The sequence below is a fragment of the Neopsephotus bourkii genome, unplaced genomic scaffold (genome assembly GCF_033783945.1).
Source record: "Neopsephotus bourkii isolate Nb327-2 ecotype Australia unplaced genomic scaffold, CSIRO-AGI_Nbou_v1 NB_838, whole genome shotgun sequence".
In the NCBI taxonomy this organism is placed as follows: Eukaryota; Metazoa; Chordata; class Aves; order Psittaciformes; family Psittacidae; genus Neopsephotus; species Neopsephotus bourkii.
Window position 1 is genome coordinate 89,127 of NW_026901334.1, and position 12,636 is coordinate 101,762.

The 12,636-nt window shown below is 61.0% G+C and overlaps 2 protein-coding genes across 4 annotated transcripts in view; both read left to right on the forward strand.

The window, feature by feature from the left end:
• HMG20B (high mobility group 20B) overlaps window positions 1–12,636 on the forward strand; it is a 132,034-nt gene that overhangs the window by 60,430 nt on the left and 58,968 nt on the right. The gene's annotated exons all lie outside the window — the stretch shown is intronic.
• NFIC (nuclear factor I C) overlaps window positions 1–12,636 on the forward strand; it is a 33,558-nt gene that overhangs the window by 6,384 nt on the left and 14,538 nt on the right. For all 3 annotated transcript variants that reach the window (XM_061355746.1, XM_061355744.1, XM_061355745.1), the window contains exon 2: window positions 9,296–9,827. In XM_061355746.1, coding sequence (XP_061211730.1) covers window positions 9,296–9,827 — 532 coding nt within the window. The remainder of the gene's footprint in view (window positions 1–9,295; window positions 9,828–12,636) is intronic.

The following is a 12,636-nucleotide window of genomic DNA, read 5'->3' on the forward strand; positions in this document are numbered from 1 at the left end:
CGGGGTGGCAGCATCATCACCGAGCACTACCAAGGGGCTGAGTGCTGGTGGGAGGGGGCCAGGGGGCTCCCATGCCCCTCAGTCCCTGCAGCAGAGCTGGGTGGTGCAGGCAGGGCCTTGGGGTGCTGAGGACACCATCTGTTCCTTGGGGACCCCCAGGGCAGTGCTTCCTTCTGTGGCACCTTGGGCTGTGCTGGGCAGGTTGGGGCAGGGTGGTGAAAGTGATGGGGAGCAGCTGGAGCATCAGTGGGTGCCTGTCTCTGCCACATGGCATTGCCAGTGATGTCCCCACAGCGCCGTGGGGCTGAGCCCCAGAGGGGCACTGCCTAGTGCCAAACTCTGGTACCAAAGAGTCACTGGAAGCTTTGGATGCGCTAGATTGGCACAGGCAAGAACTCAGCCTCCCTCCCTGGCCCTTTGAGTGTCACCCGATGAGATGGTGTCACCCTAGGGAAGCAGACAGAGACCCCTGCACAGGGTATCCCAGGGCCTGCCTGTCCGTCATGTGGGCCCCAGGCAGGCATCCCCACGGCTGCACTGCACTGTGCCAGCTTGGCCCGGACCCAGTGCTGGCCGCCAAGGCTCGGCACTTCCCAAGTCCTGGAGAGGAGCTGGGAAAGGATCCCATGGCCCAGGTGAGGCAGTGCTCCTGTGCCAGGGGACCCACAGGCCAGACTCTGCCAAGGATTGATTTCCCGGTTAACTCGCCACTGCTTGGAAAGCACATCCATCCTACTTCCCTGGCCAGCAGCCAGCTTGGAGCAGCATTTTGGGTGAAATCCTCAGGTCTGGGCTTCGGGCTGCCCACCATGGGCACAGCTCTCCCCTAGGCAGCACTGCCTGGCACGGGAATGCCACAATCCAGCCATCCTGCTGACACCCCTCCTCCACGTCTTGGGAGTTTGTACAGATCTGCAGCCAGGTGGATTTGTTTTAAAACCTGGATTTTTATCTTGTTTTTTGAGAAGTCTTCTGCTCTCCTTGCAAAGGGCCCCTGCATTCTCTTTGTGGGGAAATGGTATTTGACCGGCTCTTGTCCAAAAAAAACCCCCAATGTGTTTCTGATCATGAAAAATCCAGGAATATTTTTGCTTTTGAATGGAAAAAAAAACCAAAAAAAAAAACAAAAAAAAAAATGAAAAAAAACCAACAAAACCCCAACCCAGAGAGAAATGTTGATTTTCCACCCAGCCATTTCCCCTTTCCCCAGAGCTGCCCCTGAATGAGAGGCACCATCACTCCCTCCTTATCCCAGGACGCCATCCCAGGGGCATCATCCCACCAGGGATGCCACCCAGGGCTCATACAGACCCTGGCAGTGCCGAGCACCCTGCTCTCTTCTCAGAACCCCCCTTTTCTGCCTGCTCCCATCCCGTAGAGTGCTGCCAGGGAGGATGGAGAATGGCAGTGACCCTGGGGAGCCACCACCGTGGTGTTTGCTGCAGAGCTCCCCACTGCCTGCCTACCTTGCCCCGCTATGATGAGCCATGAAGCTGCTCCATCCTACGGTTGCTTTGTGGGAGCTGGGATGTGCTGGATCGTGCACCCCCATCTCGCCATCCCCCGGCTTCTTCCCGGTACCTGGGGCTCTTGTGTGACCCCGCCACGCTGCACCACAGAAAATCTCCTTTAGTAACCCATGCACCAGGACAGGCACGCTGCGAATACCAATGAGGTGGTGCGGGGCGAAAAGTGCCGAGTCAAGGGTTTTCCATGGAAATGGCACCGCGTGAGGAAGGGAGTGAGCGGGAGCGCGCGCCTGGAGCCAGCGCTCCAAGGGCTGGGGGGCTGCGTGCTGGGAGGTACTGGGGGGCATTAGGGTGCCCCAGCGGCTGTGAGAGTGATGGGATGGGTTGTGGGACTCATGGCCAGGGCACAGAGGCACATCCACTGCGGTCAAGGCCAGCGTGGCTCGGCTCGGCTCGGCTCGGCTTTCCTGCTGTCTGGCTGCGGGAAAGCGCTCGCCTGCCCCGGCCAAGCGCGCTGCTGATCAAAGGCAGAGGCGGGAGGGCGCAGGCCTGTGCGAGCAGCGCCCCTGGCCGCCCGCCACCCCCCCCCCCGCCCCGCTCCCCTCCCCCGGGAGTTTGTTAAACAAATTTTTCTTAATTGCACAAGCCCAGGAGTTCGGTGCAGAAAAAAGCCGGGAAATTCCCCTCCCCTGGGCCACCCCTTCCCCGCTTCCCCCGCGGTGCTGCTGGGGAGCAGCCGGGTCTCCCCCCGGCTCTGCAGCACCCCGGCGCCTGCGGGGAGCAGCTGCAGGGTGTCCTCAGGTCACTCCTGCCTGCAGTCCACCTCCTTGGAGCCAGGTCACCCATGGCCCCTCTGCTTCAGCCTCCAGGGTTGGACCCTGTCACCGGATGCGGTGACACCCGGCACCTCGACCACCAGCATTTGCTGTCTCTTGGACGTTTCCCCCCCCCCTCGCAAACGGCCTTTGTGAACCGCCTGTGGGCAGCCCCCGCCGCCGAATCCTGTCAGATTAGTGAACATATGGGATAAAAGCCTCGGCTTGGCGGCGGCTCTGTACCGGGTGGGGGCTGTGGCCGGAGCTCTGCCAAGAAGGGAGGATGCGTGGCCGGGCGCCTGCCTCTGCTCCTGCTGAGGTCATGGCTATAGATAGCCTGGGAGGTTGTAGGGCCGAGGGCAGGATCCACACAAGCCCTTTCTAGTCCCATGGGCACCCACTGCCTTGGGGGGAGCCACTGCCGACGCTCAGGGCATGCTGGTGGCAGGAGGAGGATGGCTGGGCCAGTCACCAGCCACTGTTGCTGCAGGCTGTGACCGCACTTGCAGGGATGCACTGTGCGGCATCACCATCCCCTCTCCGTGCATGATCATCCCTCTCCACGCTCAGCAGTGAGCAGCGTCCCACAGCTCCGTTGGCTCCGTGGCCAATGCCATACCCAGGGGTGCCTTTTGATGTTGTTTCTTACCACATCTCCTGGTAAGATGCTGCAGCATCCCCACCACCCGGGTGCACCCATGTATGCAAAGAGGCAGGGTTGGGGCGTGTGGGGCTGGGGTTCCCCCCCTCCAGCTCTCTGCTCATGGTGCAGCTCAGCTCCCCACATGGCGGGGTGCTCCCACCAGCCCTGTGGGGCCTCAGAGCGCCGGGGTGGCTGGGGAAGGCGTTGTTGATGAGGGCACTAAAAATAGAGTGGGACTGGGATCTTAATGGGACTTTGTGGGAAACCTGGAAACATTTTCTCATCCCCGTAAATGAGTCCAGATGCATTAGCAATGACTGCATCGCATCCTGAGGTACCGCCGGAGGGAACCAGGACGCGCTCGGCAGCCTCCTTGCCTAGTGGTGGGGAATTGGTTGGAAAATGAAGTCCTTGCTGTGTCCTGTGTGGAGATGGGGACAGAGAGACACTGGCTGAAGCTTGCCTGGTGTCACTGAGGGTGTGTACACGGGTCTGTTGGGTTGATGTGCATGGGAGCATGTGTGCGTGGTAGTGGCACTGCAGTCCCCAAGCCTTGGGGTGGGCAGTGGGAGACAGCACTGCACCCTGCTATACCCCATGGTGGCGTCGAGCTGGTGGGAGGGTTTCCTTCTGCTCCACCGGGATACTGGCTGGGATATTTGCTCCCAGAGCACCCGGCCCAGCTCGGGGACCTTGGACTCCCCCAGGGGATGGCTCTGGGCCAGCCTGGGCAAGTAGCCCAGGATGGGTGGCTGGTGGCCTCCACGTCACGAGGCAGGTTGGCATGGCAGGCTCGGCGGTGTGGCAGTGGCACTTAGCGGTTACAGTGGTGTCCCAGGAGGCAAAGACAGTCTTGATCCATCCCTTGGCTCTGTTTTGGGTGGGGAGCAGCACCTGGCATGGGAGAGGGGCAACAAGGGAGCCAGCCACCAGCCTCTGCGCTGGGCACTGCCAGCGTCCCAAACAGAGCCCCTTTGTGCAAGCTGGCCCCATTCCTGCTGCTTGGGAGGCATCCAAGTCCCTCCCAAAATCGGACCCAGCTGGACTCAGCCTTTGAGCCTCCCCAGGAAGGCTCTAAGAGCTGCCAACCACAGCTGAACCCCTGTTTGCCCCCATTAGAGCATCCCCGTCCTTCAGCACTCGGGGTGCAGTAATGCAGCTGTGCTCGGGGCAGTGGCAATGCCTCATCTCTCTTTGTTCCCTGTTGCCGTTCTGTGCCTCAGTTTCCCCGTGCCTACATGCAGGGTCCTGGTGGGGTGTCCCCCGCCCCCAGGGAGCCTGTGAGATGATGGAGCAGAAGCTAGCCCTCGGACGTATCCATGGTTTTGGCACAGGCCCCGGGGTGGACAATCCTGCAAGGTCGTCGGCTCCTCAGGGAAAGGCCGGGGTTATTTTTAACTGGTGACTTGATCCAACCTGCCAGGGATTGGATTTGCAGTGGGGTGAGCACGGGGAGCCCATCACAGGGTGCAGAGGCACCCCCTGGGTCTTCCCCTTCCCCCAACGGCCACCCCCTGTGAGGGAACTGGGGACCCCTGTCTGCATCACCACCTTTAATGGTGTGTGATGGAGGTGTGTTGGGAGGAATTGCTCTCCCTTGGAAAGGCCAGGACAAGCAGGGAGGGCTAAAAATATGTTGGGAGGGAAATAAAACCCCCTGTGTCAGGGGCTAAAGCTGGGCTTAGAGCGTTGGGCTTGGCCTTGCGGGGCCTGAGGGGTCCCTGAGTGCTGGGGAGTGATGCTGAGCCAGGGTGTCTCCTGCCTCAGTTTCTCACTGTGCTCCTGGGGGTGCAAGCTGCCACCGACCCTGGTGCCACATCTTGGGGGCGGCTCCCAGGCTGGGATGGGTGTGGGGTACCCCCATAGCCACCGTGTGCAGGGTGGGGGGCAGTGGGGCGCCCTCAGCCCCACACTGACATAGGGCCGGGTGGAGGAGCTGGCAGCACTGGGGACTGTTGGCAAAGCTGCTTTTTTTTTTTCCGGTTCCATGAAACATTTCCCTTCCTCGGAGACCCGGGGGGGTCAGCTGGGAAGCCACGTGCCCCCAGCGCTGCGGACCATGGGATCCTTCCCGGGGTGGAGGGAATGTCTCCTTGGCCGTGGGCCGGATTCCCTCCATGCTCCTTTTGTGCTGCTTGTGAGGCTTTTCCCAGATCCTATCCGCTGCTGTCGCATCCCTCTTCTCCTGCAGTGGTGCCGTGCCTCAGTTTCCCCATCTTTGAAAGCAAATCTTGGGGGCAGCCCGGGGGAGTGGCTGAGCTGTTGGCTCCCGCATTCAGAGGGGGATGAGCAGGGACAGCACATGGGGAAAGTGAGGTACCAGAGGGATCTCCAGGAAAGCAGTGCTCCCAGCACCACTCACCCAGCTCCACCCATCCATCCATCCATCTATCCCTTCATCCCTTCCTCCACAGGCTACCACCACTGGGGTATCCCATACCCCGGGTACAGCACTTCCTAGTTTGGGGTGTATTTAGCAAAGCCGGGGAGGGACCAGCGACACCGCTTGTTGGAGGTGGGGGTACAGACCAGAGGCGGGGTGATGGGGGCAGAGCTTCCCTCCCCCAGGAGAGGAGAGGCTGTGCTTGGTGGTGCAGGCCCAGGCAGTGCTTGGCACCTGAAGAGAGCTGCTTTTCTTCCTGCTGTTTTCTAAGCAAACTGCCTGGACGGCCTTCCGTGACCTGCGGCTTCGGCGTGCTCCCCACTCCCAAGTGCCAGCATGTCGGCACTGGCCCAGCACCTGGTGCTCCTGGCGCCCACAGGGCAGCAGAGGACCCGGTGGGGTGGTTGTGGGCAGCACCAGGAATGGGGAGCCCAAAAGGCTCCCAGGACCAAAAAGAGACCCACACACGTGGCAAGCACCAGGTACTTTATTACAAGCCCATCACAGCCTGATCCATGAAGGCAGTAAATGAAGCACAAGGGCTTGCATCCATCCTGGCTGACCCTCCCAGCAACAGGGTGGGTGCATCCAGAGCATGCTGTGGGTATGGTCCAGCCTGAAGCCCCACATGGATGTTGGCTGGAGGATGCTCAGCTTCAGGGGAGAGGGGGGCACAAAAAAAAATGGGTGTTTTGGGGAGAGGAGCCATGGGGTGGTTGCATCATGTCCCGCCTTCACCTCCACACCACAGCAACGTGTTCTGCCTCACAGCAGCTCCACTATAGGGCTGGGTGTGCAGAGGCTTGTCCCATCCCCAGCTGTGTTCCTGGGATTCCTCCTGTTGCCATGTGCCACAGTTTCCCCCACTACCAGCATGTCAGTGCTGCTCTCCAGGGTTGGGGAAGCCTCTTGGGGATGTGCTGAGCTGGCCGGGAAGCCTGGCTGCAGCTCTTGTGAATAAATACTTTATGATGAATCCAAAGAGATTTCCTCCTCTGGAGCAATTATTGTAAAATGGGCTCTAATAGAGTGCAGGGCTGGCCCCGGGAAGGGCTGGGTGCGTTTCAGGGCCTAAGTGCCTCCTTCCATCCCCTCTAATGAGCACTTCCCAATCACTGGCATCTGTCTCGGCAACAGGTCTCATTCCCAGGTTAACTTATTACCCGGAGCCGCTTTGGCAGACAGTTAAGAAGTGGCTCCTGGAGGCTTTGCAGGGGCCATACCAGAGTTTCATCCATGCCAACGGCACCCGAAGCCTTTGGTGAAGGGAAACTGAGGCTGGGGCAAGGAGCAAATCCTCAATGTGTGCCTTTTGGGCACCAGGATTTGAGGATTTTGGGGATTACTGGAATCTCTCCAGCTACATCCCCCCTCTGCCACCATGCCAAAGCTTCCCATGGGGGCACAGTGCCTGGTGCTGAGCGTGCAACCCTGCCCGGGTTGGTGTGGCCACAGGGAGCGGGACCTGGCAGCGGTGCTGGGGTGTGTGGAGCCTGCTGGGGCCCCTCCACACCCCTTCATCACACAGGGCTCTGCACTGCTCCCTGCGTGCCGCAGGGACACCGACCCGCTCCTCCCCACGGCCATGCGGTGGAGAACAAAACCTGCTGACAAAGTAAGTGACCCCTCCTGTCCTCCTCCCCCTCCTCCCGTGAAATCTGCTCGGGAATTTCCTGAGGAAGTGTTTTGGTTTTTTCATTGGAAAATTCAGGCTGTTTCGCCAAGCCTGACTTGTTTGGACACGGCCCTCAAGTGGAGGATGCTCAGGGCCCCATCAAGCCCATGCTGCAGTGTCCCTGTGTGGCACAGAGCATCCCACACCATGGCAGGGTGGAAAGCACCTGCCAGGCAGCTGGAGGAAGAGCTGGCAGTGATGGGCATGGAGAGAGGCCCACAGCACCTCTGGGGTGCTGCTAAAGCCCAGTTAGTCCTGGCACAGCATGCCCAGCTCCACAGAGCCAGGCTTGACCCATGCCTCAGTTTCCCCTCACTGCACCTGGTGCAGAAAGCCAGCGCTCTCCCTGGAAGGGGGAAACAAGAGGGTTCCTGTGCTGGGGCTGGCAGCACCCCAACGTGGGCATGCTCTTTCTTACAAGCCCAGGCTGGATGAGGCCCAAGCACAGGCTCTGATGCCAGATTCCCATCCGGAAATGCCCCAGGACCAGCCTTGTCTGGGGTATTGCAGCACGTCTCTGCTTTCCAGTCCCGCAAAGGAAAAACAGCAGAAGCACTTAACCAGCCCTCTGGCCATCTGCCAGTGCTCTGTGCTGCGTGCAGAGCATGGGGATGGACCCCAGGTCTTTCAGTTTGTCCCCCTCAGCTGTAGCCATCCCACCCACCCGGTGCCCCTGCCTGCCTGCGCCTAACCCCACTCGAGCAGCTTAACTCGGAGAGCAGGATAAGCTGGAGGGAAAGTTGCCAAGGGGCTGATGGGCTTTGGGGCAGCTCCCGTCTTGCTGTGACCCTGGGTACAGGGAGGACTTCAGGAGGCACTGAGGGCTTGATGGAGCTTCTGCACACAGCGGGCTTTTGGGGGGTGGCAGCAATTTGTTGGGCTCTTTGGAATAAGTGGCCACCAAGGACGATGAGCTGCCCACTGCCCCAGCCAAGGGCTGGCCTTGGAGCAGGCTGCTGCTTTTTTCAGCTCCTGTCTTACTTTTGTTTGACCTTCTTCCCTAATTTAAGCCACATGCCCAGCCCTTGCCCAGCTGCACTGAATTAGTGGCTGCTGCTGGGGAGGGAACCAGACCTGGTGTGGTGGGGGGCTGTAGCTGCCCTGTGGGCAGCCACTGGTGATGCGGTCCCCTAGCAGGATGGGTCCCCAGGGTCAGGAGGGGTCTGCATCCCCCAGCAGAGTTGGGTCTCCATGGGTGGGATGGGCTCCCCAGCAAGAGGGGTCCCTGCTGGACTATGGGGAGACACCCATGGGGTCACAGCTCTGGTGAGACTGGGTCCAGAGCAGGGGCTGTCAGCAGGTCTGTGCTTGAGGGGACTTTTGGTGGGTTTGGGGAGGCCGTGCTGGTGACTGATGGTGCAGTTCTTGGTGTCTGTGCTGGGTTCAGGGGATAGTGGGAGCTGTGCTGGCGGGTCTGTGCCAGGTCACAGCAAGGTCTGTGCCAAGGAAGCAGGTCTGAGGCTGTGCGGGAGCTGGTTTGGGGTTAGTGGGTCTGTGCTGGACTTGGGACCAAGTGGGAGTTATCAGGGTCCATACGGGGTTAATCCCTGCAGGGAGCCTGCTCCAGGAGACACTGTTCCCTCCCAGCAGGGTCACTTTGGGACACAGCTGCTGCAGCCAGGGAATGGCATTGCTGCCCTAAGATGAGTGGGACCAGTGCGGTGTCCAGAGCTGTTTGCCCGATCCCCTGCTGAGCTCTGGGTCCTCCCCTGGCTGCAGCTCATGGACACCTTGGGGATGCAATTTCTTGTTTTCTCCCGGGGCTGGACCCATCCCGCAGCACTCACACACGGGAAAGGCAGTTGGAACATGGCTGCAACTGGGGCAAACTGAGGGAACTTCGCACTGGTGCAGGGGAAGCCGGGGTGTGGGACGTGGGTGCCTTGGATGCTGTGGGCTGGCAGTGTCTGACCATTGCTGGAGTGGTGGCTCCAGCAGGCACGATGGCAGGTAGGGTTGCTGTGTCTGTCAGGATCAGATCATAGAATCCCAGACTGGTTTGTGTTGGAAGGGACCTTAAAGATCATTCAAGTCACAACCCCCTGCCATGGACAGGGACCCCTTCCACTGCAGCAGCTTGCTCCAAGCCCCTGTGTCCAACCTGGCCTTGAGCACTGCCAGGGATGGGGCAGCCACAGCTTCTCTGGGCACCCTGTGCCAGCGCCTCAGCACCCTCACAGGGAAGAGCTTCTGCCTAAGAGCTCAGCTCAGTCTCCCCTCGGGCAGGTTCAAGCCATTCCCCTTGCCCTGCCCCTACAGGCCGTTATCCAAAGTCTCTCTCCAGTGACCACTCATCCCTCTGCCCCACAGGATGAGTTCCACCCCTTCATTGAGGCTCTGCTCCCCCATGTCCGGGCCTTCGCCTACACATGGTTCAACCTGCAGGCCCGCAAGCGCAAGTACTTCAAGAAGCATGAGAAGAGGATGACAAAGGACGAGGAGAGGGCGGTGAAGGATGAGCTGCTGAGTGAGAAGCCAGAGGTGAAACAGAAATGGGCTTCGCGCCTCCTGGCCAAGCTGCGCAAGGACATCCGTCCCGAGTGCCGCGAGGATTTTGTGCTCTCCATCACCGGCAAGAAGCCCTCATGCTGCGTCCTCTCCAACCCTGACCAGAAGGGGAAGATGCGCCGCATCGACTGCCTGCGGCAGGCAGACAAGGTGTGGCGGCTGGACCTGGTCATGGTCATCCTCTTCAAAGGGATCCCACTGGAGAGCACTGACGGCGAGCGCCTGGTCAAGTCAGGCCAGTGCACCAACCCCATCCTCTGCGTCCAGCCCCACCACATCAGTGTCTCTGTCAAGGAGCTGGACCTCTACCTGGCTTACTTCGTCCGCGAGAGAGGTGGGTGCTTGTCTGCCTGTGGGTCAGAGCCAGGTTGAGTCCCCATGGAGCCAGCCCCCAGGGGGAGGTTCATGTGCCAGGAAGGGGAAGTGAGTGGTCCCCAAGGATGCTCCTGGCTCTGGGTATCCCCAAAAGGGGATCTGGGGGGCTCATCCCCCATCCCACACTGCCTGTGCCAGCAGCCCAGTAACAGCCTGTTCCTGGTGTGCCCAAGAGCTGGGGCTGGGAGCATCCAGCAGTGCCAGGTTGCTGTGGGTTGTGGTAACGGTCCCTCATCCAGTGGGTGACCAAGGTGGGGACAGGAGCAATGATAACTCCAGCTGGGGCAAACCCCAAACACCAGCAGCTCCTGCTGTGCACCAAGGGATTGCTGCTCCCCTGGCCTTCACCTGCTTGGGGGTCCCCTCAGATAGAGCTGTGTGTGCCACCAGGATCTGCCTGCCCAGCCACACTTTCTGGCATGGGCTGGCCTGAAATGGGTTTGAGATCCATCCAGTTAAGCCCCAGGGTGTAACTGAGATGCAGTATGCTGTGCTGGGGGCACCCCATATTGGCTGGGATGGGGTGCTGCACACTGGGCTGGCCTGGGGGCATCCTGGACTAGACTGGGCTGAAGTGGGAGCCCTGCCGTGGCTGTGCTGGCAGCAGGGATCAGGACCCCCATGGCAGCCACGCTGAGGTCCCCCACACTGCATTGGGATGCCATTGCCGATGGGTGTCCCCAGGGAGGTGGGTACTCCTCTGCCACCCCCTAGCAGCGACCTTGTCCCCAGTGCCTGCGGTCACCTGAGTTCCAGTTGGGAACATGGGACTGTAAATACTCCGATAAGACTCCTGCTTGCCCTGTTAAGGTCGCTCCGGGTCCCAGTTAAGGGAGCCCGGGACCAGGCAGCAGCACCCATCCTGCTCTCATCCCTGCACCCATCCTGCTCCCATACTGCTTTCTCCCCTTTGCACATCACACCCTACAGCTTCCCCCCCCCTCGCCGCCCCCCGCAGCATCCCCAGCTCCAGGGGTGTGACGGGGGTGACCGAGAGGATGTGCCCCCCCCCCCCCCCGGCCGGGCCGCTCGAGCTCCCCACGGCCCCCCTGGTGCGGGTGCACACGTGGTTTTGGGCCAGGCGCCTTCTGCTGAGGTCAGCACAAATTCCCCGCTGCTGCTGCTGCTGCTGCTGCTGCTGCTGCTCTGGCAGCGCCGGGGCGGGGGGAGCTCCGCTCTGCTTCCCCCGCTCGTCTGGGGGAAAGACCCACGGGGGAAAGTAAGGAATGAGCAGAGCCTGGTTGGGGAAAGGCTCCGGGACGCTGAGTGCGGGATGGGTGCAGGCGGAGAGCAGGATGGTGCAGGCGGAGAGCAGGATGGTGCAGGCGGAGAGCAGGATGGTGCAGGATGGTGCAGTCTGGGGCAAGGATGGTGCAAGATAAGTGCAGGCTGGGAGCAGGATGGTGCAGGATGATGCAGGATGGTGCAGTCTGGGAGCAGGATGGTACAGGATGATGCAGGATGGTGCAGTCTGGGGCAAGGATGGTGCAAGATAAGTGCAGGCTGGGAGCAGGATGGTACAGGATGATGCAGGATGGTGCAGTCTGGGAGCAGGATGGTACAGGATGATGCAGGATGGTGCAGTCTGGGGCAAGGATGGTGCAAGATAAGTGCAGGCTGGGAGCAGGATGGTGCAGGATGATGCAGGATGGTGCAGTCTGGGAGCAGGATGGTACAGGATGATGCAGGATGGTGCAGTCTGGGGCAAGGATGGTGCAAGATAAGTGCAGGCTGGGAGCAGGATGGTGCAGGATGATGCAGGATGGTGCAGTCTGGGAGCAGGATGGTACAGGATGATGCAGGATGGTGCAGTCTGGGGCAAGGATGGTGCAAGATAAGTGCAGGCTGGGAGCAGGATGGTGCAGGACAGTTCAAGATAGGTGCAGGATGATGCAGGCTGGATGCAGGATGGTGCAGGACAGTTCAAGATGGGTGTAGGATGATGCAGGATGGTGCAGGATGGTGCAGGACAGTGCAAGGTGTGTGCAGGCTGGGAGCAGGATGATGCAGGCTCGATGCAGGATGATGCAGCATAGTGCAGGATGGGTGCAGGATGGTGCAGGATGGTGCAGGACAGTGCAAGGTGTGTGCAGGCTGGGAGCAGGATGATGCAGGCTCGATGCAGGATGATGCAGCATAGTGCAGGATGGGTGCAGGATAGGTGCAGACAGTGCAGGGCTGGGTGAAGGATGGGAGCAGACTGTGCGGGGCTGGGGCTGGGTGCAGGATGGGTGCAGACGGTGCGGGGCTGGGTGCAGGATGGGAGCAGACGGTGCGGGGCTGGGGCTGGGTGCAGGATGGGTGCAGACGGTGCGGGGCTGGGTGCAGGATGGGTGAAGACGGTGCGGGGCTGGGGCTGGGTGCAGGATGGGTGAAGACGGTGCGGGGCTGGGGCTGGGTGCAGGATGGGAGCAGACGGTGCGGGGCTGGGGCTGGGTGCAGGATGGGTGCAGACGGTGCAGGGCTGGGTGCAGGATGGGTGAAGACGGTGCGGGGCTGGGGCTGGGTGCAGGATGGGAGCAGGCTGGTGCGGGGCCGGTGTGGGGCTGGGCCGTGCACACCGCAGTGGGGGCGGGGCGGGCGCTGCAGTGGGGGTTGCGGGGGGAGCTCGGAGGTCGCTGGTGAAAGTCACTGCAGTAACCGGGGATCGATGGAGTCGCTCCATGTGCCGGGACCTCGGGAGAGGCAGATCCCTCCCAGCGACCACAGCCAAGCTGGGGGTCCAGTGTCCCCCTCCCTGCACCCGTGTGCCCCTATCCCGGCACCCC